At 44.5% G+C, this 23,215-nt stretch overlaps 1 protein-coding gene across 3 annotated transcripts in view; it reads left to right on the top strand.

Moving 5' to 3' along the window:
- The window catches only part of Stx18 (syntaxin 18), a 116,883-nt gene that overhangs the window by 64,299 nt on the left and 29,369 nt on the right, over positions 1-23,215 (top strand). For all 3 annotated transcript variants that reach the window (XM_041636323.1, XM_041636324.1, XM_041636325.1), the window contains 3 exons: positions 12,897-13,012; positions 14,539-14,616; positions 14,782-14,848. In XM_041636323.1, coding sequence (XP_041492257.1) covers positions 12,897-13,012; positions 14,539-14,616; positions 14,782-14,848 — 261 coding nt within the window. The remainder of the gene's footprint in view (positions 1-12,896; positions 13,013-14,538; positions 14,617-14,781; positions 14,849-23,215) is intronic.

Raw genomic sequence — 23,215 nt, forward strand, 5'->3', positions numbered from 1 at the left:
GCTTTTTTTGGAAGGTAGATTTTTGATAACGGTTTCTAGTTCTTCGCGACTAACAGGTCTATTTAGATTGTTCACCTGGTTTTGGTTTAGCTTTGGTATGTGGCACTTATCTAAAAACATGTCCATTTCTTTTGCATTTTCTAGTTTTGCGGCATACAGGCTTTTGTAGTAAGATCTAATGAGTCTCTGAATTTCCTCTGTGTCTGTGGTTATGTCCCCCTTTTCATTTCTGATCTTATTTATTTGCGTGTTCTCTTTCTGTCGTTTAATTAGTTTGGATAGGGGTTTGTCGATCTTTTTGATTTTCTCCAAGAACCAACTTTTTGTTTCATTGATTCTTTGGACTGTTTTCTGCGTTTCTATTTTGTTGATTTCCGCCCTCAGTTTGATTATTTCCAGTCTTCTGCTCCTCCTGGGCGTGTCTGCTTCTTTTTTTTCTAAAGCTTTCAGGTGTGCTGTTAAGTCTCCGATGTATGCTTTCTCTGTTTTCTTTAAGTGGGCACTTAGTGCTATGAACTTTCCTCTTAGCACTGCTTTCATAGTGTCCCATAGGTTTGAGTATGTTGTTTCTCTATTTTCATTGAATTCCAGGAAGACTTTAATTTCCTTCTTGATTTCTTCCTTAACCCAGGTGTGGTTCAGTAGTTGACTGTTCAGTTTCCATGAGTTTGTCGGCTTTCTGGAGGTAGGATTGTTGTTGAATTCTAACTTTAATCCATGGTGATCTGATAAGACGCAGGTGGACACTGATATTTTTTTGTATCTGTGGAGGTTTCCTTTGTTTCCGAGTATGTGGTCAATTTTCGAGAAGGTTCCATGGGCTGCAGAGAAGAAGGTATATTCTTTCCTATTTGGGTGGAATGTTCTATAGATGTCTGTTAAGTCCATTTGCTTCATTACCTCCAGTAGTTCTCTTACTTCTCTATTAGGTTTCTGTCTGATTGACCTGTCCATTGCTGAGAGAGGTGTATTGAAGTCTCCTACTACTAGTGTGTGGTTTGATATCTGCCTTGAGTTTTAGTAATATTTCTTTTACATACATGGGTGCTTTTATATTAGGGGCATAAATATTCATGATTGAGACATCATCCTGACAAATTGTTCCTGTTATGAGTATAAAGTGTCCATCTCGATCTCTTCTGATTGATTTTAGTTTGAAGTCAGTTTTGTTAGAAATTAATATGGCCACACCTGCTTTTTTCTTAGGACCATTTGATTGAAAGACCTTTTCCCAACCCTTTACTCTGAGTAGATGCCTGTCTTTGTGGTTGAGATGTGTTTCTTGCAAACAGCAGAATGTTGGATCCTGTTTTCGTATCCAATCTCTTAGCCTGTGCCTTTTTATAGGTGAGTTGAGACCATTAATATTAAGTGATATTAATGACCAGTGGTTGTTCATGCCGGATATTCTTGTTGTTTTTGGAAGTAGAATTTGTGTGTCTCCCTTCTTTGAGTTGTGCTAGTGAAGGGTCGCTTGATGCCTGAGTTATTGTAGGCAGTGTTGGCAATGTTGGATTCCTTGGGTTGCGGTTTTCCTTCTATTACTTTCTGTAGGGCTGGATTCGTGGCTACGTATTGCTTAAATTTGTTCTCATCCTGGAATGTCTTGGTTTCTCCATTTATAGTGAACGAAAGCTTGGCTGGGTATAGTAGTCTGGGCTTGCATCCATGGTCTCTTAGCTTCTGCAGTACTTCTATCCAGGACCTTCTGGCTTTCATTGTTTCCATAGAGAAATCAGGTGTAAGTCTGATCGGTTTACCTTTATAAGTTACTTAGCCTTTTTCCTTTGCAGCTCTTAGTATTCTTTCTTTAACCTGTATATTTTGTGTTTTGATTATTATATGGCGAGGGGATGTTTTCCTTTGATCCAGTCTGTTTGGTGTTCTGTATGCTTCTTGAATATTCAAAGGAATATCTTTCTTTAAGTTGGGAAAGTTTTCTTCCATAATTTTGTTCAAAATATTTTCTGGGCCTTTGAGCTGTGACTCTTCTCCTTCTTCTATTCCTATTATTCTTATATTTGGTCTTTTTATTGTGTCCCATAATTCCTGAATGTTTTGTGATGAGAATTTGTTGGCTTTGCAGTTTTCTTTGATCAGAGTGTTTATTTTCTCTATGGTGTCCTCAGAATCTGAGATTCTTTCTTCTATTTCTTGTATTCTATTGATTATGCTTGTTTCTATAGGCTGTGCTCGTTGACCTAGATTTTCCATATCCAGCTGGTCCTCAGTTTGTGTTTTCTTCCTTGCTTCCATTTCAGTTTTCAATTCTTGAACTGTTTCCATTACCTGTTTGATCGTTCTTTCTTGGTTTCCCAGGGTATTATGTACATATTTACTCATTTCTTCAAATTTTTGGTTATACTTCTCATCCATTTCTATAAGGGCATTTTTCACATGTTGTTTAAGGGACTCTACTGCTTTCAAAAAGTCAATTTTTTCCACTTCTTCTGTGTTAGGGTGTTGGAGACCTTCTGTTGTAAGCTGTTGTAAGATCATTGGGTTCTGGTGTTTTCATGCTGATTTTCAGATTATTGGGTGAATTCTTTCCTTGACGCCTGCCCATCCCCTCCTATCGATGCTATCTAAGGGGTCTGTTAAAACTGGTTCAGGTTTCCCTGCTGGCCAGGGGCTCCTCTTACAAAATGCCCTTGCTCTGTTTCCTGGTTCCTGCTGGGGGGGGGCCAAGATCCCTCTCACCCCTCAGAAGGGTCTTCAAGAATAGGACCAGGCTCCTCCTCTGCCAGGGACCTCCCCAATCGAATGCCTACCTCTTTGGTTTAATTGTAGTGGGCGATCTGTTCTTGGTGTTTCGCGCGGTCCCTGCAGCCTGCTTCTGCTGCTGGGATGGTTCCCGCCACCAGCAGCCTGTGTCCTCTGCTGCCGCTCTGGTCCCCGCCGGTTCCAGCCTATCCCAGTTGGTCCCCGCGGCTGTGCTGGGCGTCCTCCGGCCGCCTTCCGCCGCCCGGCCCGGTGTTCCGGCCGCCTTCCGCCGCCCGGCCCGGTGTTCCGGCCGCCTTCCGCCGCCCCCCCTGAAGTCTTTATGAACACTAATGTTCATAAATAGCAAGGTGAGAGGTTGCTAGATCGTTTATCTGGCAGGTGTATGTTTAGCCTTAAAACAAACCCCCAAGCCAGAGCCCAATGGTGCAGTGGACTGGAACATTTAAAATCAACTATCAGACAGTTTGCAAAGTAATTTCACATAACCCGTCACAACAGGGGAGGGCTGCCAGTGCTCCACATCCACACCAGTGTCTTGTGTGGGCAGTCTTTCATTATAGCCATTATAAGTAGTGTGAAATAGCGTCTCATCATGCTTTAAATTAGCTCCTAAAATGTCTTACAACAGTGTGGTTTTTTTCCCTGGTGTCCATGGGGCATTGGATCTTGCATCATAGAGGTGTTCAAGACCCTCACAGAATGGCAGAGTGTTTGCATGCTTGTGTGTGCTTACTGGAATCACCTGCAGATGTCTGATGGTGTCCATCACAGGGTCAGTGCTCTTGAAATACTTTCTGCTGCAGCATAAGGAACAGACAGAGAAGAGCCCATGTGCTCACAGTGTGGTTGTCTGTAAGAATGCACTGTAAATGCAGAAGTCCAACTGTATTTTCACCTCCTCTGACTATTCCAGCTTTTGTTTCTTTTTCTTAACTTCTACCATAAAACTTTGAGTGTTTTCTTGGCTCTTTTGTCTTATTTGTCTCTACTTTGCATTTGAAATGAGCCATAATTATTGTGTTAGTCAGATTTTCATCCCTATGACAAATACTTGAGAGAGCAACTTAAAACATAGAGATGGTTTATTTTGTTTCCAGGTCTCAGTTCATGGTCAGTTAACTTTATTACTGTGGGCCTATAAGGCAGAAAGTCATGGCAGAGAGTTTGTCAGTGCAAAGTTGCTCATATCTCAACCAAGAACTGAGAGAAATGGGATAGCTACCACCCTTCAAAGACATGTCTTCTGATATGCTTCCTCCAGACAGGCACCACTTGCCAGTAGCTCCTTGATGCTGTTTGTGGACTGATGATCCAGTCATGATCCAGTACTAACCAGCTGGGGACCAGGCTTCCTACACAGGCATTTTGAGGACCCCTTTATAGTCAGACTGTTGTAGAATATTCCTTTATACTGTGTCCCTGTGATTGGTTTAATAAAGAGCTGAATGGCCAATATCTAAGTAGGAAGAGGTTAGCAGGACTTCTGGGGACAGAGAAGACTCGAGGAAGAAGAAAGGCAGTCATCAGCTGGACGAAGAGGAAGCAGGACATGTAAGGGGAGAGATAAAAGCCGCAAACCACGGGACAGCACATAGATGAATGGAAATGGGTTATTTAAGTTATAAGAGCTCGGCAGAAATAAGCCTAAGCTAAGGCTGAATTTTCATAATTAATAAGTCTCTCCATCTTTATTTGGTAGCTTGCAGTACAGAGAAAGACTTACTGCATCAGACGGCAGTTCTGTCTCCCCACACAGTTGTCCTTTGGTCATCTGTGAGGTGCACTGTACTAATGCTTATTTTATCTCATTTAGTCCTTGAATTCTCTGTGCTCGTTTTTACTAAGTGCCTGTCACATGACATACTCCACTCCATGCCATTTTACTCTTTGTCACACAAGCAGGCAACACTGTAACAGGAGGGGCACCACAAAAAATAGAGCTCCAGGGTTTGGAAGACCCTGGCCTTGTCAGGAAACATGTCTTTGAAGAAGTGACACTTGAGCTGAGATCTGAAAGACCTCAGTCACCCAAATGACCAAAAGGAGGGAGGGAATCCGTGTGTCCGGTGAATATGCCTGCGGCACCTGGAGCGGTGTCTGTCCTGTTGTGAGACATGCAGCAGTGCTGAGGGGAGCCAAAGGCTGCTGTTTTAGCTGGAAAGCCAAGAAAGCGTTTGGCCAGAGCATCCAGAAGGACTTCTGGCCTCAATTCTAGCCATCAGCACACAGGAGCACTGTGGTGTTGACATCTGGTCCTACCCTGGCCACAGTGTGGATTCACTGTGGATGGAACTCACCAAGTCATCAGAATCCAGCCATGAAGAATTTGCCACAGGAGTGACAGCCCCATGAGCCTTTTTCTCGGGCTCTCCCTGTAGGAAACAAGTGTCTGCACTCCAGGCACTCTACTTTAAAAAAAAAAAATCTGTGCAAAATGGAAATAGTTTATGCACATTCCTCAGCAGAGAAACTCATATCCCAGGTGAAGATGAGCAGTCAGTCCCCAAACTGAACAAGCAATTTTATGCTTTTAGACGTATTTCATTTTAGTGCTCAGAATGCCCTGAGATGTCCTGCTGCATAGTACTGGCATAAAGTTCTCTATTAGCTGGCTGGTGAACACTAGGTGGCAGTGTACATTTTACTTCTGAAGGTGTCCCTGCATCAGGTACTAACTCTATAGGTTGCTAACCAGAAGCTGCAATGATTTGAGGAAATGCAAATGGTTAGAACCTAGCAATTTCCAGCTCCTTTCCTTGTCTCTGACAACCGAGGCTGCAGGTGCAATTCTATAAACCTTTCTTGAAAGTCTTGTGCCCTGCCAGTGGCACTCACACAGGCATGCTGACCGTTCCTGAGGCCCTCCTAGACATGTGTGGAGCTCTGTGATAGTGTTGTCAACTGACCTGACCACACTCCAAGTCACCGCGGAGATAAGCGTCTGAGTACCCGTGGGGAATTATTTAGGTCAGGTTAACCATAGCTGTAGGCAAGACCCCTTCCCTAGGTGGGGATTGTGAACTGTTTGAGACAGAGCGAGCTGAGCACTAGCTTTCATTGCCCTCTGCTTCCCCATTGTGTGATCATCTGAGTCAGGCTTTTGCTGTCTTGACATGCCTTCCACGATGGACCCTACCTTGAACAGTGGGCTGGAATAAAGCCTTCCACGCTGAAGTTGCTTTTGTCAGAGCAACAGGAGGAGAAACTAAGAAGGATCCACCCCACCAAGGGGCACAATACAAAAAGAACAAGGATGTTTATATGCCCAGAATAAGCTAATTTTCCACAAAAGCCAGAACTATGAAGAGCATTGTACTGAGGCTTGAGTGTGTTAAATGTAACTGTAAACATGGGAAATTTCCGGCTGTTAAGAGATTCAAGATTTTGAATAAGGAAAAGAGGAGAAAGGGTCAAGAGTTCCAAGCTACTTTTGTTACAAAGACAGAAGTGTCTTTTTTTAATGTGGGGTTTAATCCACATTAGAAGTTAAAGGCCTCTTGTTCACACTTCCATTGCCTTGGAAAAGCATCTGACCCAGGTGGATGATGAGGGTATGGAAGGTGGTGTGGCTCAGGCCACCGCCAGTGCTGCCACAGTCACCTAAAACCATCTAGTCTCCAAACTGCAGTGTCCTGTTCCAGGCTAGCTTCTGCCCACTACCTGTTTCTTAGCTAAGGTCAGTTTCTCGTGTGGAAATGGTTGGGGGTAAGATAAAAGAAGATAACTTTTTGTCACCTTTGAAATGTGAAATTCCAGTTTCAGTGCTGTTTGGAGAATGGTGCCTGCCGTTCTAGTCGATTTTGAAGATGATTGTGATGGAATCCCAGGGTTCCTGAACTGCATAGTAAACTGGCATCTCAGTTCAGCCCACTGCAGCCCCAAGCCTCTCTCTTCCCAGCCACTGTGGTAGCAAATGCTGGGGCTAATCCCTAGGGACTGGGACTTCATCTTGCCAGCACTATAGCTTAAGCACATCCTTAGCCTCTTTGAGCAGCACATGGAACTATGTCCCTGAAGCTTCTTTACTCTTAACTAGCCCAGCATTTTGTAGAAATTTAGTCTTCTCTGCTAACCCTTACACCCCAGTTCAATCGTATCGTGGTCTGCCGCCTTTGAAAGAGCATGGGCTTTGGGACCAGACATACTTCTGTCCAGTTTGGCTGGGTATCAGTCAGTGTGTACAACTCACATCACTTCTCTGTGCTTCTTTCTGATGCAATGTGAATCATAGTCTCATGAGGATTAAATGTGTGAATTCCCAGCACACAAAAGTCCCTTGGTAAGTGATGGTTGACTTAAATAACTCTGATAGCCCATAGTGCCCTGACCATCAAACAGAGTCTGGATGGGAGTAAACTAGGCCAACAAGCAGAACTTAAGACTGTAGGTGACTTAGTCAGGTTAGTGCCACTGAGAGTCATAGTCCCTGGCTCCCAGCTAGCAGCCAGGTGCCTTTGCTAGGAGACAGTGGAATAAAGGGAAACTCTGCTGGCTGCCCACAGGGGCAGACCTGTCTGGAGATGAGGGTGAGATGGGGGTGGGGCTAGGTACACACCCAGTTCCTTTAGCCAGGGTACCCATCAGGGAAATTCCTGCTCCTCTCTTGGGAGGCTGAAGAGGGAGAAACCTAGATTCACTCTGGGGAAGCTAATGCACACAGAAGTGCCAGGACAAGGGACTAGTGCCCCCACACTGCTATCCCTGAAGATGCGAATAAGCCTCCCTCATCCACTCCCACCAAGTTCTCTTTTCTGAAGGTTGTAGAGTGTTGCCAGCTTTGCAGTTTTACAGCCCCCCTCCCAGTACGATGTGCTGGCCTTGGCCTGTTCCTAGGAACATTTTATAAGCAGTGTAATCACAGAATTGAAAGAACATGGGTAGAAATATTGCCTTCAGACCATGAGGCTTTGTAAGTTTGACATAATTAGGAAGCTATAATTTTTTCCAGAATGTAGAGCTTAGACTTTATTGACCCATTTAATTTTTTTAATAATGACATTTTACTAGAGCAGAACAGCATGAAGCCTAGGCAGCCTCTGGCTGGATCTTAGAATGACCTTAATTAAAATAATCTCCCCACTCTGTGCCTTTTCCATGAAACCCTGGCAACAAAACAATACCACTTGGGAAAACAACTTTGTTGGTTTTTGTTGTTGCTACTAAAAGAGTAACAGCACCATCAATTTCCAGTATCCAAGGTCAAGTGGGTCTGTGTAGTGTTTCTGTGGACTCCCCTCCTTCCTGAGTAGTCAGTGTTCTCAGATTAACCTTTATCAGACCTTCTCTCTCTCTCTCTATCGAATGGGCTCCATTTACTGGGACTATGGAACCGGAGGATATTAGTCCAATGTGTTTGGACCAGTGCTGTATAGGTCTACCCTGGTGGCAGGTTCTGTATTCTTTCAGAAGCCAGCGCCTTTCTGAACTGGGAGCTTTGACCCCTTTCACCTCAGTGCTCCCATAGGAGCAGAGTAGGGAGAAGTAACTGGAAGTGAAGAGTCATTTGTTCAGACACCAGGGTCCATGGGCAACATGCTTAGAAGGTGAAGGAGCAGAAGGCTCATGAGCCCGAGCCAAGGTCTGAGGTGGGTGAGATAAGCCAAGAGAGTTTCTCAAGAACTGCTTTGTCTATCCTAACAGCCTTTGGTCTTAGGAGCTTTGGAAGGCCTATGCATAGGGCTTCACAGGATCCAAATCTGTTAGAGCACCTGTGTGACTGGTGTGCCGAGCAAACGAGGAGGGGCTGGGCAGAAGCAGCAGATCCTAGAGTCAGCTTCAGTTGCAGATTGAATGGGAGATGTTGGTGGATAGATTCTGAGGAATGTTCTGAAGGTAGAGCCAACAGAATGTGTAGATAGATCTATACAGACCAAGAGGTAAAGGGGAGCTAGGGATAATGTCAGGGTTTGGCCTGAGCAACAAGAAGGAATGAACTGCTAGCAGCACATCCTGGGGAAAGCCGCTGGAGAGCATTGTGGAGAGAGGGGCCAGGGCTCAGCTTTAAGCATATGTGCAGTGCACAGTAAACATCTGAGTGGGGCTGTTGGGTGGGTCTGTGTTCCAAGTTCAGTGACTCTACTTTGACTAAGTGTGGCACTGAAGAGACCAGTCATCATTCCTTTAGGTCTCCTTGCATTCCTCGAGATCTTCATCACAGAGAGAAGAGCCCCCCCCCCCCCCCCCCGTCAGTCACGGGCATTCTGTCTTTAGAGCATTACTTCTTTTCTGCTGAGCTTGTTTGCCTCAGTTCCTAGTGCTTTCTGCTTTCCTTTTTGAGCACAGAGGCCCAGATCTCAGGGTCTGCTTAAGTTATGCTTGCAGCAGCTGTTCTGTTTCAGGCAGTTCCACATCCCTGGTATCACCCAAACTCTGCCATTCTCCTCCCTTCTTTATGTCTGCCTTGTTGAAATGGGGAGAGGAGCTCTTTCTATGTAGCCCAAGCTAGCCTTGAACTCCTGGTCCTCTTACCTCCTCTTCTCAGTACTGAGGTTTCAGGGGATACTCCACCAAACTCAAAAGTTCTGAAATTAGAGTTCAACAGAAATTTATCATACCTCCTACCCATTATAAGTGCTAGGAAACAGAGACAAGACAGACTGGGCACACAGCTAACTCAGTGGTAAACACTTGCTGTTATGTGTGAGGCCCTGGGTTCAGCTCCAGCTTTGAGTAACAAACAAGCAAACAAATGAACATGGAGACGAACAGGGCAAGATTCTTAGCTTGAAGTCAGTAGCTCCAGGCCTGACCTTTCACTGCTGTTCCATGTAACATGTTGTCACTTCATTTCTCTTTGTACACCCAGCCATTTCATTGGCTCCAGAGTTTCTGACTAGCTCTGAAGACTGCTAAAGACAGCAGTCCCACCTATCCTGTGTTCCAGCCAGTTTGAAGTCCTCCCCTCCTCTCCGGCTTTCATTGTTACCTAGGGTCTTATTCTTACCTCCCTCAATCATGCCTCTTTCAAGAATCAGTTTGTGGGTTCCTCCCATCCACCGCCCCCTACACACATACCAGTATGGGAAACAAGCATCCTGGTCCAAACACGCCTGCCGCATTGCCCATGGTGACACACATGGTAATCCCAGCACTTGGGAAGTAGAACCAGGAGGTTCAGAATTCCAAGGCCTTCCTCAGCTACATAGTAAGATTGAGGTGAGAGTAACCTATATGTGACCTTGTTCCTAAGAAGTATTGTAGAGATTGATGAAGTTAAGACTCCAGAGCAGGCTGCCTTGGTCAAAAACCATCTCTGTTAATAACTGGTTGTGTAATCTTAGCAAGTTAGATAGCCTTTCTTTGACTCAATTGCTTCATTTGTAAAATGGAAATATAACAGCACCTACCTGGAAGTTTTGAGAATTAAGTAGGTAAATGTACAGAGTGCCCTAGATTAGAACATGGAAAGATTGCTGAATATTAACCTGTGCTGTGTGATATAACACATCTATATGCATAGGCCTGTCTATGTCACCTATTTGATAATTTATTGAAAGCACGGTCTGCATTCAGCTCCTGTGTGTAGCCTAGGTATTATCAATTTAATTTCATAATGTGTATTGACCATGCATATTATATGCCCAGTATACCCTATAAATTTGCTGTGTCTCTAACATTTTCCAGAAAAAACAAAGCTATAGTCCTAACTGTTGCCATAGCCTTCAGCATCTGGAACAGTAAAGCCTTTGCTATTTTCTTCCTCTTCTTTACCCTCAATGCAGGGCAGCTTCTATATAAAACTATAGTCAGGAGAAGGGCAGTGAGGTTTTGACCCTGAATTTATTGTTTCTTCATGCACCACCAACTAAGTCAGAAGGAGAAACATGTTCCTTTAAGTTTCTGAACTAGAAAATAAACTTGTATTTTTTCACTTTCCACCACCTTCCTCCTGAAGTAAATTGACCAATTCAAATTCATATATAGCATAGTCTCCTCTAATTGAATCTACTACTTAGCTATATTGAGATCTGTAACAAAATTATTTCTCCTCATAATCAAGGAAATAAAACTTGATGTTTATGTATACATGTCCCATGAGAATAGTTTGGAATTGTTTATAAGATGTTTAACCTTTTCAGAATAGTAATGATTTTGTTATTGTAACTTGACTTGTGGTCTTGATAACTTTGGCCTGCTCTGTTTCAAATGCACACTGTGGATCTCATGCTCTTAAAACACAGTGGCGCAGCAGAGTAGGGAGCCCTCTTGTAAGAGTGCCAGCTCCCCACTTGTAAAGCCCTAAATTCGGTGTGACACCTTTGGCTCAGTACCATAAGCTCCTTCCCTCCAGCCTGGGCCCTCTGTCCTGACTGTGATGCTTGTTTGTGTACACATAGCTGCATTCTAGGCTGCTCCTTTGCCTCCGTTCCCAGGCAGCCCATGTTGCCTGTCAGTGTCTCTTAGATCTATCACCCTCACGCCTATAGACACTGCCTGCACCTAGCGTTTCTAATTCTCTTGGATAGTGGCAGTGGTCTCTCAGCTGTGACTGGAGCACTTGAAGTCAGGAATCTTCAGTCTTGAGGCAATCTGCTATGGAGAAACAATGTGCAAATGGCTCTGTTTACAATCCTCCAGTGACTGTCCTGCTGGGGAAGCCAGCACTGGGAATGGAGGGTGGAGTGTCTGTGTTTGAGTTTTAAATAAGTGCTCACTGTAACACTGTTACATGAGGAATGGTGTCGCCAGGTGCCAGACACATCAGTGTGGAGACGCACTGCGTGCATGTCATGTGCTGCCCCGCTCTGGACCCAGGTGCCTGGTTTACACAGGACCAGCCTTCCTGCTCCTTTCCCTGCTTCACTCATATGTGCCCAAGTGTGGAGTGGATATTGTATGTTCACTCAAACTGCCACCCAAAAGGTGGGGAATCGTATCTGGTCTTTGTCTCCATCCTCTGTCAGGGCACGCCTTCTCCTCTACTGTCCTGCCCAGCACCCCATCCCACATGAGCTGACCACTTCCACATCAGCACCAGTCAGTGCTGTTCTTGGTACTCTCTGTTTTCGTGTTGATCACTCCACCAACTGAGTGCCTTTTGTGGAGATCTGAAATGGGCCTTACTCAGTTTTGAACCCTAGTGCAGTATTTATCCTAAGAGGGCTCAGGACATACACAAGGGAATGAATGAATGACTTGTGAGGTTAAATAAGAAATCAGATACACATAAAGCACTGAGAATTGTGCTCAGCATCTGGCTGTTAGTCAGGTATTCGGTGCTGCCTGATTTTACCAGGGAAGCAGACACAAGGCAAACAGTCCTTACTTCCACATAGCTTTGTAGGAAAAAAGACTTTTTGGTATTTCTGGGAACAGTAAATGCAATGGAGAAAAGCAAAGCATGGCCAGAAGAAGCAAATAGCAGCACAGCAGAGGTGAGGATCAGAGGTGGCCCCAGCTCTGTCCCAAAGCAGGAAAGTAGAGGGCAGCTTTGGAATGGAGGCACAATAATCTCTTGACCAGCATGGCATGAAAAAGTAACGTTGGGTGAGTTCTATGGGAGGCCATTGTTTCTGGGTTGCGGTAGGTGATAAGACAGACCAGTGGTCAGAGCCATTCACAACAGAGTGGAAACCTGTGATCTGGGTCACAGGTGAAATAGAATGCTCAAGACTTTGTCTTTTGTCCTCATGGTTAGATGCCACACTCACCCAGTGCTTGTGAATGTGAGCCATGTGCTCTGTGCTGTTCAGGATCTTGTTACTGAAAGTGGGTGTCCCTACCAGCCTGGTCACTTCAGATGGTTTAACTTAGCATCAGGAGAAATGAAATTTATTTCTAGAGACTTTTTATTGTGAGCTTTGAAAATTGCTTTCTAGAATCTAAAGACTACAGCCCACAGAAGTTTCTCATATGTTTCAAGTACTCTCGGATGGTGTCCCTACAGGGTGAACAGCTTGGGACTCTAACATAGTTATTAGGTTATGCAGTCCTCAGGCAGAGCCTCTGTTCCCAGCAAAGCTGTGTGCTGCAGCATGTTAGATTGGCCTGCTGCTGTGGAAGCTGTTTAGAAGACTGCACCTCATGGCCTCCGCTCCACCTAGGGGTCTGACCAGCCCCTGTCCAAGTCTCAGCTTCGGTGTCACTTGGTCAGAGAAACCTTTCTTAACACTCTACCTGGACTGCATTATGTTCTCACTGATGCCACCCTCACATTTTCTTCTCTATTTTAGCCATACCATGTCTGAATATGGGAGGATGACGGACACAGAGCGAGACCAGATAGACCAGGATGCCCAGATATTCATTAGGACCTGTTCAGAGGCAATTCAACAACTCAGAACAGAAGGTGAAGTGCTCCAAAAGAAACTAACAGATCCCATGAATGTGCCAAACAGTTAACTACTCACACTGCTGCCACTTATGATCCCCTTTACTTTCTGAATGGCATTTAGGACGTAAAACTTGAAAGTCCTTCTTTCCTGGTCCATCTTCTAAGCTAAGCTGTTCAAAGTCCTGAAAAGACCTCACTCAAGTTAAATAATTGGAAGGCAGGAATGGAAAAGACCTCTCTAAATAGAATCTATAACCTACCAAAAGACCAAGGCCAGAGGAATAGATTGTGTGTGTTGTAGGTGTTTGTATATTTGTGGAAACATGCATGTGTGACAATGTTCTGAGTGGCAGGACAGATGGCAGTAGTCTCTAAGATCTAGTTGTCCTATTAAAGTCAGCCCCCATTTGAAATGTCATGGTTGAGAGAAAACTCTGCAGCCATGACTTAAAAGCAATGCACCCCAGCTCTGCTACGTGCTAGTTCCATGGCCTTGGACAAGTCACTTCATTTCCCTGGGCTCAACTTCTTTGAAGCAGTATAGAAAGTAATTAGGCATATCACTTGAATTCTTACAACATGCTAGAGCCTTGCCTGGCAGGAGGAGCCTAGTATTATCTCCCCTTCACTGGGTTTCATCCCCGAAGAGGAGGAGCTAGGCTTCCCAGCCATATGTCTTCTGTGGTTTTTAAGCACATACATCAGAACTACAGAGGTCAAAATTGCCAGCTACTATTGGACTCATGGCTGACTTCTGGTGGAGAAGCTTCTCAGAGAATGTTGATCAATAAATAACTGAGAGTCTAATGAAAGCTTACCAGGAACTATACATCACACAAAATTATGTGTGCAGCATTGCAGAGTATCCAGATCATCTTGTGAGTCCCAGGTTATGCAGCCCTCTAGTAAAAACATAACCTGTGCCCCATACTCTTAAGGGCAGGCATTTGTGACCTTCAGTGACCTCTTGCCTCTGGACCTCAGTTAGTTCATTTGAGGTATTTCTCTGAAGTCTTGGCATCATGCCTGCACCCAGCCTTTCCACTGATAGCAGGGTCTCACCATAGGAACTGGCATAGGCCTGGCCCTTGTGGCTCATCAATGGGAAAGGTTCTTGGAGAGCAGGCTACTATGGATAGTACCACTCAGTGTCTGAGGGGAGAAGGCAGTCACTGTATGCTGAAAGCAGTGCAGGCAGAGGTGTCCGTGCTCTGGCACATGTGATTTAAGCATGACACTTGAAGGTGAGCCTCAGCACTAGCTGTTAATACAGCCAGGTCAGCATTCCGGAAGGAGCTGGTTCAACTCAGCTCCCCTGGTGCTGTAATAAGCTATAAATTGTTTGACTGCAGTTTCTATGGGTTTAATCTCTCACCTGGTGAACCCTAATAAATCTTACTCTTAAAAATGTAGTCTCACTTGACACGAGGCTGGTTTATAGCTGTGCTTTTGAACATGCTTTCGACCAAGAGCTTTGAGGAAGCTGACTATTCTGTGGGGTCCTTGAGCACAGACCTGAGTGCTGTCCTTTTCTCTTACAGCCCACAAGGAGATACATTCCCAGCAAGTGAAGGAACACAGGACTGCGGTTTTGGATTTCGTTGAAGATTACTTAAAAAGTATTTCATTTTCTTCTAAAGGTCAAATGTGGTATTTCATAGGAGATGCAATTTAGAATAGAGCTTTGCTAGCTGAAGAACGTAGTATCTCATTAGTATTAATGATACCTTCGCCTGAGATGCCATTTTAAATGTTCTCTGTTCTGGTATTTTCTGCTTCAACAGGAGTATGTAAGCTTTACTCTGAACAAAGAGCCATCCGAGTTAAGCGTGTGGTGGATAAGAAGAGACTGTGAGTATTGCTCTTCCTTCCTCAGTTAAAACAGGGCTAACAGGAATGGCAGCCTGAGCTCCTAAAGCAGTGACTCTGTGGGCCTCTGTGCACGAAGCCTTCACCGAATGCGGTCTTAGAAGCCGAGGACATACTGTGTACCAGGTGGTGCTGGCCAGTCTGTTAGCCACAGCAGCCCATGAGGCAGATTCTTTTTGTTTTCCTGATCACACTGAGGTTCAGCAGGATTTAAACTCACATGACCCCACAATTTCATAGCAGCTGGACTGGTTGAGCAATTCCTAATTTCTTTTTCGCTTTGTTGGGAGTAGTAGAGAGACAGTCTGGTTGTGAGGTCCATGCTGGCCTCAAAGTCATCATGCAGCCTAAACTGGCCATGAACCTATATTTTTTTCTGCTTCAGGATTCAGAGTGAGGGAGTTACAGGTATATGCCACCCACCTAACTTCCCACCCCATTTCTTCATAACCCTATGAGCTGTTTGACTTTGGTCTCTGGCCCCCATACTTCCTTCTCTGAAAGTTTTTCTGCAAAGGGGTTTTCACATTGACCAGTGCTCCCCTATATTGCTGACAATATGACATAATATATTCAAGATGCCATGTACACCAAACCCTACTCCCACTCCAATACCCATTTTGGCATGGTGACTGCCAGTTTTCCCTGGGAGGACTCAGGGGAGCAGGTCTGACTCTGGTGTTGTATGATTAGCTGTCACTATTGTAAGGAGTCATTGGCTCTCAGTCCCCAGGAGAGACAGGCGTGTCTGCTGCACTATCACAGGGAGAGACAGGAATAGGCCCCAGCACACAGAGCCTCAGCCTTGCTTCTAAGCAGAAGTTCCCTCTGATGTTAGTCAGATGGGAATTTAACAGCATCAGTCAGCTGCCAGATCGCTGTTCTCCATGATTACCCTGAACAGAAGGCCTTGGAAACCTTGGAATGACTAACTCTTCAGTGTGGTCCAGTTCTCTCCTCTTAGGCTTGTACCTCTCGGGCAGGCCTTGACTTCTGATCATACTGCCTCAGCCTCCCAGATGGTAAGACTGTGGAACTACAGGCTTGTGTTGGCCACCCTGACTTCTTCTGGTCTTTCTTCATCTTTACATTTAAAGCATACTTACAATTTTATCCTTAATCGTATGTCTCCCTTATGCATAGGTCTCACAAAGGCCAAATATGGCAAATTCAAGGCTATAATGACTGTATCATAGCTTTTGTTTCTAAATCAGTCCCCAGTGACATCTGCTCTGCCAAGCCTATGTGTGACTTTGTCCTAAAGGAGCTTTGCTTTTCTAATGCCCAATTCTTGCTGAATTCTTCATCCATAGAACCTTTCACATAGTCTTCTCTGTCTATCTGGTGGACAAAATCGTACTCATCTTTCCAGCCCAAATCAAACGTCACCTGACTTATGAAGTGTTCCAGCTGTTTCCAGCAGTGTTCTGTCTCCATAGTAGGTTTCCCATGTGTTGTTCACAGCCAGGTGCAGCACACACACTCATGCAGCCACCATTGACTTAAGTCTCCTCAAACACCTCAGCCCGTCACACAGTGCCTGTCCTTTGGGGAGGCCAGTGGGTAGAGTGTGCACAGTTGTCATTGGTGGGTTGTTTCTAGCCACTGTTCTGTTTGGGTTGCTGATGGCTGTCATTAAGAAGTTTGTTTGAGAAGTCCAGCTGCTCGTGTTCTGTGGCACTGTTGTCACTATCTCGTTTATCTGGTGAAGGAAACCATTCTTGTTAAGGTGCAGCTTGCTCACTGTAAAGTCTTAAGAATGCAGATGGTATTATGTGGTAGCTTTTGTTCTTGTAGAGTGGAGATGTCACATCCGTCTACCGGACCAAAGGGCTCTTATTTCAAACTGCTGAAAGTATTTTTAAGTCAGAAGTATTTCCAGCTGACAGCTCTGCACTTTCCTACAGTGACTATGTTGTCTGCAAATGATAGTGCCATCATTAAAGGTACCTGTTTTCATCTACCCTGGTGGCATTTTGCTTTCTGAGCTGACAGTAGGACCTGTTGCATGTTGCCTCTAGCTAGAGTGGGATAACTCCCTGGGGCATCCCATCTCTCTGCTATTTTCCTACAAGACTACAAGTTTGGAGATGGGAACCTTTTTTTCTGACTTTCTGATCACTGCACTGATTGGAGCCTGCTACAAAGTAGATGCTCTTCCGCGCGTTCCTGATTGAAGGAGACATCATAGAGTTACAGAGTAACAGCTTACAAACTAGAAATACGTGGGCCAATATTGGATGAGCATTGGCACAAGTGGCCCTATTATATATTCCCAGAGGACTTTATTTTTTTTAAATCCTTTTTTATTTTACATACCGATCCCAGTTCCCTCTTCCTCCCCTCTTCCAGCTGCTCCCACCTTCCCCCACCCAACCCCCCATTCACTCCTCAGAGAGGGTGAGTTCTCCCATGGGAAGTCAACAAAGTCTGTCACATCATGTTGAGGAAAGACCAAGGTCTCCCCTCCCCCCTCGTTTCTAGACTGAGCAAAGTATCCCTTCATAGAGAATGGGTTCCAGAAAAACAGTTCATACACTAGGAATAAATACTTGTCCCACTTCCAGTGGCCCTACAAACTGCTCAAGCCATACAACTGTCACCCACATTCAGAGGACCTAGTTCAGTCCTTTGCAGGTTCCCCAACTGTCAGTCCAGAGCCAGTGAGCTCCCACTAGCTCGGGTCAGCTGTTTCTATAGATTTCTGCATCATGGTCTTGACCCCTTTGTTCATATCACTCCTGCCTCTCTGACTGAACTCTAGGAACTCGGGCAGTGCTTAGCTGTGGATCTCTGCATCTGCTTCCATAAGTTAGTGGATGAAGGTTCTATGGTGACAATTAAGGTAGTCATCGAACTGATTACAGGACAGTTCAGGAACCCTCTCCACTTCTTAGCTGGGGTCATCCTTGCTAGATTCCTGGGAATTTCCCTAGTGACAGGTTTCTTGCTAACCCCATAATGGCCCCTCTATCAAGATACCACTTTACTTGCTCTCCCTCTCTGTCCTTCTCCCAAGTCAGCCATCAGTCAATCCCTCATGTTCTTCTTCCCTCTCCCCCTCCTCTCCTACCCTCCCTCTACCCCCCATGCTTCCATTTTATTTGGGAGATCTTGTCTATTTCTCATTCCTAGGGGGCTCCATGTATGTCTCTCTTAGGGTCCTCCTGATTTCTCAGCTTCTCTGGGGTTGTGAACTGTAGCCTGGTTATCCTTTGCTTTATGTCTAACATCCACGTATGAGTGAGTACATACCATGTTTGTTTTCTGGGTCTGGGTTACCTCACTTAGTATGATTTTTTTCTAGCTCCATCCATTGCCTGTAAATTTCAAAATATACTTGTTTTTTTACTGCTGAGTAGTACTCCGTTGTGTAAATGTACCCACATCTTCTTTATCCATTCTTCAGTTGATGGGCATCAAGGTTGCTTCCAGGTTCTGGCTATTACAAATAATGCTGCAATGAACATAATTGAACAAATGTCCTTGTGGTCTGAGTGTGAATCCTTTGGGTATATGCCCAAGAGTGGTATTGCTAGGTCTTGAGGTAGATTGATTCCCAGTTTTCTGAGAAACTGACATACTGTATGAGAGAGAGAACAGGCCAGGATGCTTAGACCTTGTGATAGGGTTCGAATGAAAGATACACTGTGTCACAGTGTTCAGTTTCTATAGTTCAGTCTGGAAGCCCAGTGTTGTTGTGTGACCATGCACAATGTGTGACACACACACACACACACACACACACACACACATCTTGGTTTCTAAGTACCACTTCTAGGTTCTAGGTACCAGGCTTCCTGGAGAAATGGCCTATTCCTAGGCTGGATAAAGAAAAGTGTGAAATGAGCCAAGGACACTCCACTGTCTCAGAAAACAAGGGAGGGATCACAGAATGGTAGGGTGTGTCGAAGGTCACAGTGGCTAGCTGAGGGGTTTCTGCTGGCTACACTTAAGTCAGTGAAAACTAAAGGACAGTGGTAGGTTGTAGTCCACTGCATGAAAGAGGGTGTCAGGAGTCCATCTGGACAGGAGTAAACTCATGAACAAATGAAAGTTTGAAAGAATTATAATGTCAAGTGTTTCCCCTTGCTTCTTTTGAGGAGCCATAGCCACCACGTCAGTCAAGATGAGCCATGCACATGCTGGCAAATGCCCCAGAAGAGCAGTGGTGCTTCTGTGATCTCTGCCAGCGCATCACCAGGCTTCAGCCACAGGGAGCCAGGCCTAAGTTCAGAGGCATGGTTGGAATGACTGGCAGAGTATTGTGTATCAAGCACATGGAACTGGAAGAGTCTGAAGAAAGCATTCTGAACAGATTTTTAAAAAGCATTAGCAGGCAACATGATGCAGGATTCTGACTTGGACCCTTGTACAGGCTGTTGTTGGTCAAAATGGAATATTCTAGGAATCAGTGGGACTGAGAGATGGCTGTGCCTTTTCTGATTGTGATGGTTACATCAAGGCACTCTGCCTTTAGGGGATATGTTAAATATTCAGAGGTGAAGGGTATCAGGTTGGAACTTACTCTCTGAGGGAATCTTCAGACTTCAAACTTCTCTGTGTGTGATTGTTATACAATAAAATTTAAGACACAGAATACCAGCTCATTCTTGTCACACCACCTAGACTGAAAACGAGGAGAGGGGCAATGGGAACCTCCTACGTGGCTAGGGGAGCAAGTCCACAGGATTATCCATTACAAGTGGCCAGCTATGATAATTCTCTGAAGATAAATGACAAGCTCTTGGTCCCTATGCCTGGAATGTCCTATCTGTCCTTGTGTCTGCCAAAGTCTGACTCTCTGTCAAGATCTTGAGTGATTGCCACCCTGTGAAGTTTCCAGGATTCCATACTCTGGTTCTTGAAAGAACTCCAAAAATATTTGCATTTTATAGCTCTGATGCTGTTGTTTAGTCTTTGCAGTAGAATTCGGGAGGCTATGGAACCTTAAGGAGATGAGGCCTAGCTGGTGGGCAGACCTTAGGAGTTACAGGCCAGCCTTGGCTTCCATCAGTCTCTTTGCTCACGATTGCCACAGGGATGCAATCCACAACCTCATATCCCCACTATCACAGCCATGAGCTGCTTGCAATGCCCCCTATCATGATAGGTTGTATCTGCTGAACTCTGAGCTGGAGACGGTCCTGCCCCACAGTTGCTTCTCTGAGGATTCTGTCTCTGCAAGGAGGAAGGCTCTGTCTTAGGAGCTCCTCTGTGAGGCCATGATGCCCCACCCATGGCACTGCAGCAGTAAGTTGTGCCACAGACGATCTGCCACTTTGGTTGTGTGCTGTTGACTCTGCTACTTAAGCATCCCAGGGGAAATGGTGACAACATGAGAACTCTCTGGTAGCCCCTGTTTTACAGATGAGAAATGAGATCAAGAAATGTCAAGATACTTGTCATTTACTATCCAGAGGAAAATATTAAAAATTCTCATTGATGGGTATCTCTTTTTCAGGCTAGTTTGAAAATTGTAAAATGTATCAAGCTATTCAATTACTAAATTCCAAAACTAATTTGATCCAAAATATTAAGCAGTATTTTATTTTATAATTATATCAATACACTAATGCTAAATAAGACTAAACCCTGTTTGTTTCTAAAAAGGTTTCTTTTTTTGAGTTTATTTCGCAGTACTGGGATCAAGCCCTGGGCTTTAGGCATGCTCAATGAGCACTGTGCCCCAAACTCTCTTCTTAACACATTTTAAAAGATCATCTGTGCTGCGGTGTTTGTGATTTGCTCTCTGTGACTGAGTAGTATCGTGTTTTGTGAGCACACACCATTGCCTTACCTACTCTCATGTTGGTTGGTATGGGTTTGTTTTTGTGTTGTTGTTTTTTTTTTTTTTATGTGTGCTGTGACTACTTGCCAGTTTCATGAGATATACCTTTTCCTTTCTCTTTGGTAAGCGCCTCAAAGTGAGTTTGCTCTATGATAGTGAAGACACTCTTAGATTTAATAAGAAACTGTTCTAAGTTTTCCACAGTGATAACAGCATTTTACACACCATTCAGCTATGTGAGGTTCTGATTTATTCTCGTTCTCCCCAGGATATAGTGTGGATCAGATGTATTTAACTCTTCCTGTGGACCCAGCTTTGTGAGGTTCTGATTTATCCTCATTCTCCCCAGGATATAGTGTGGATCAGATGTATTTAACTCTTCCTGTGGCTGTACAGGATCATCTCACTCATTAATCACCTGTTCTTGTGTTTAGAGATGATTTCTATACTTCTCCAAGAAATGTCTATTCAAATCCTTCACACTGTGTAATGAAATCATTTGTCTTTTGTTAATTTGTGCAGGGGTTTTTTTGTGTCCTGATATAAGGCCTTTGTGAGGTCTCTGCTGCGGACAGTTGTGTGTCGTCCTCCCCCCGCCCACACACACACACATGCTTTGTCTAGTCTGGATGTGATCTGAGTGGCATAGCCCTTATTCTCTTAGCGCTAATTAAAGAGACTTTCTTCATGGAGTTAACACAACATGGGTTCTGGAACTGGGACCTGAAGGTCTTGTCTCAACCTAGCTACTATGTGGCCTCAGTTTCATTCTTTATTTTTTTAAAAAGTCAATTAATATATTTAATACTAGTACTGTCTTAGAGAGATGTTTTGGAGTTGGATAAATTTGTCTATATTTATCCTCATAAGGTGCTTAGAGAAATACTTGGTACATCATAGGTGCTTGGCAAATGCTAAGTGGTATGTTTAAACCAGATCCAGCCAGCACGAGTTGACTTTATACTTTTACTTACTGTCTGGCTCGCTAACAGCATGGCCTGTGTCATGGATCCTTTCAGCACCCTGCCTGTAATGTTTATATAGGTTTTAGTAGAGCTATTATGATGCCTCTTATTTTATTTTGGTGATTGATTGATTCTTTTAAGAAGATTGATCTTTTGTCTGCACATTGTTACTTAGGTTCTCATAAAACTCCTGGCAGCAATCCTTCTGCATGTGTCCTGTGTGCTGGCATTACAGTCAAGCATAGAGTCAAGTCTGCTTGGCCCTAAAGCACAGTATTTTATTTTATTTTTTTTTAATTTATTTATTTATTAAAGATTTCTGCCTCGTCCCCACAACCGCTTCCCATTTCCCTCCCCCTCCCCCGATCAAGTCCCCCTCCCTCATCTGCTCGAAGAGCAATCAGGGTTCCAAAGCACAGTATTTTAGAAAGTGTTTGTCCTCTGTTAGCTATTTACTCGTGTTTATAAAACATTGATTCATTCAACATGTTTTTATGGGTCACTGTGTTAGCTCGATTCCCATCACTCTGACAATACCCATGACAGTCAACTTAAAAAGAGGTCAGTCATGATGGTGCCTACCTTTAATCTGAACACTTAGGTGACAGAAGCAGGCAAGTCTCTGTGAGTTCAAGGCCACCCTGGTCCCATAGCAAGTTCCAAACTGCCAGGACTACATAGTGAGACCCTGGCTCCAAAAATTAAGATAAAATACAAAGAAGAGTCAGAAGAAGAAAGTTTGCTGGGGTCATGATTTTAGAGGTCTCAGCTTGTGATTACTTGGCCCTAGTGCCACAGTACATGACAGGAGCACATGGCAAAGGGACCCTGTTTGCTTCATGGCAACACAGTTGAAAAACAAAGAAAATAAAAGGGCCAGGAGCCCATTGGCCACTTCAACGACATGTCCCCAATGACCTTTTTTACACTCCTAAAGCTTCATTCAGTAAAGCCATCCACTGGACCTCAACAGAGGCCTTTAGAGGACCTCTTTGCAGATCACAACAGACACTGCATGTAGGCACTGGTCCAGCTAAGCAGCATACACAACCCACAGAAACACAGACCCACTCTAAGGAAGAGCAGGAGAGTACATGCTATGTAAGCTGGGGCCTGGACAGATGGCTTGGGGGTGAAGTGCTTGCTGCGCAAGTGTAAGGACCTGAGTTCAGATCCCCAGCACCTATGTACAATCTAGGCATGGCAGTACTCACCTATAACCTCAGAACTGGAAGCAGACAGGTAGTTCCTGGGGTTCATTGGCCAGCCAGTTTAGATGAAACAGTGAACAGTTGAGTGTGAGACCATGTCTCAAATAATAAGTGGAAGCCAGGTATGGTGGCACACACCTTTAATCCCAGCACTCAGGAGGCAGAAATAGGTAGATCTCAGAGTTTGAGGCCAGCCTGGTCTACATAGTGAGTTCCAGGAAAGACAGAGCTATCTAATGAGAGCAAGATAGCAACAATAAAAATAAGGTGGAGAGTTCTAGAGGGAAACTCACAATATTGACCTCCGGCCTCTATGCATGCACATATGGGTGAACGCACACACACGCACAGTTCAACAAGATGGCCTATCAGGTTAAAGCAG

This window comes from Microtus oregoni, unplaced genomic scaffold (assembly GCF_018167655.1).
Source record: "Microtus oregoni isolate MIOR12 unplaced genomic scaffold, Mior012 000049F_ref0000343, whole genome shotgun sequence".
Taxonomy (NCBI): domain Eukaryota; kingdom Metazoa; phylum Chordata; class Mammalia; order Rodentia; family Cricetidae; genus Microtus; species Microtus oregoni.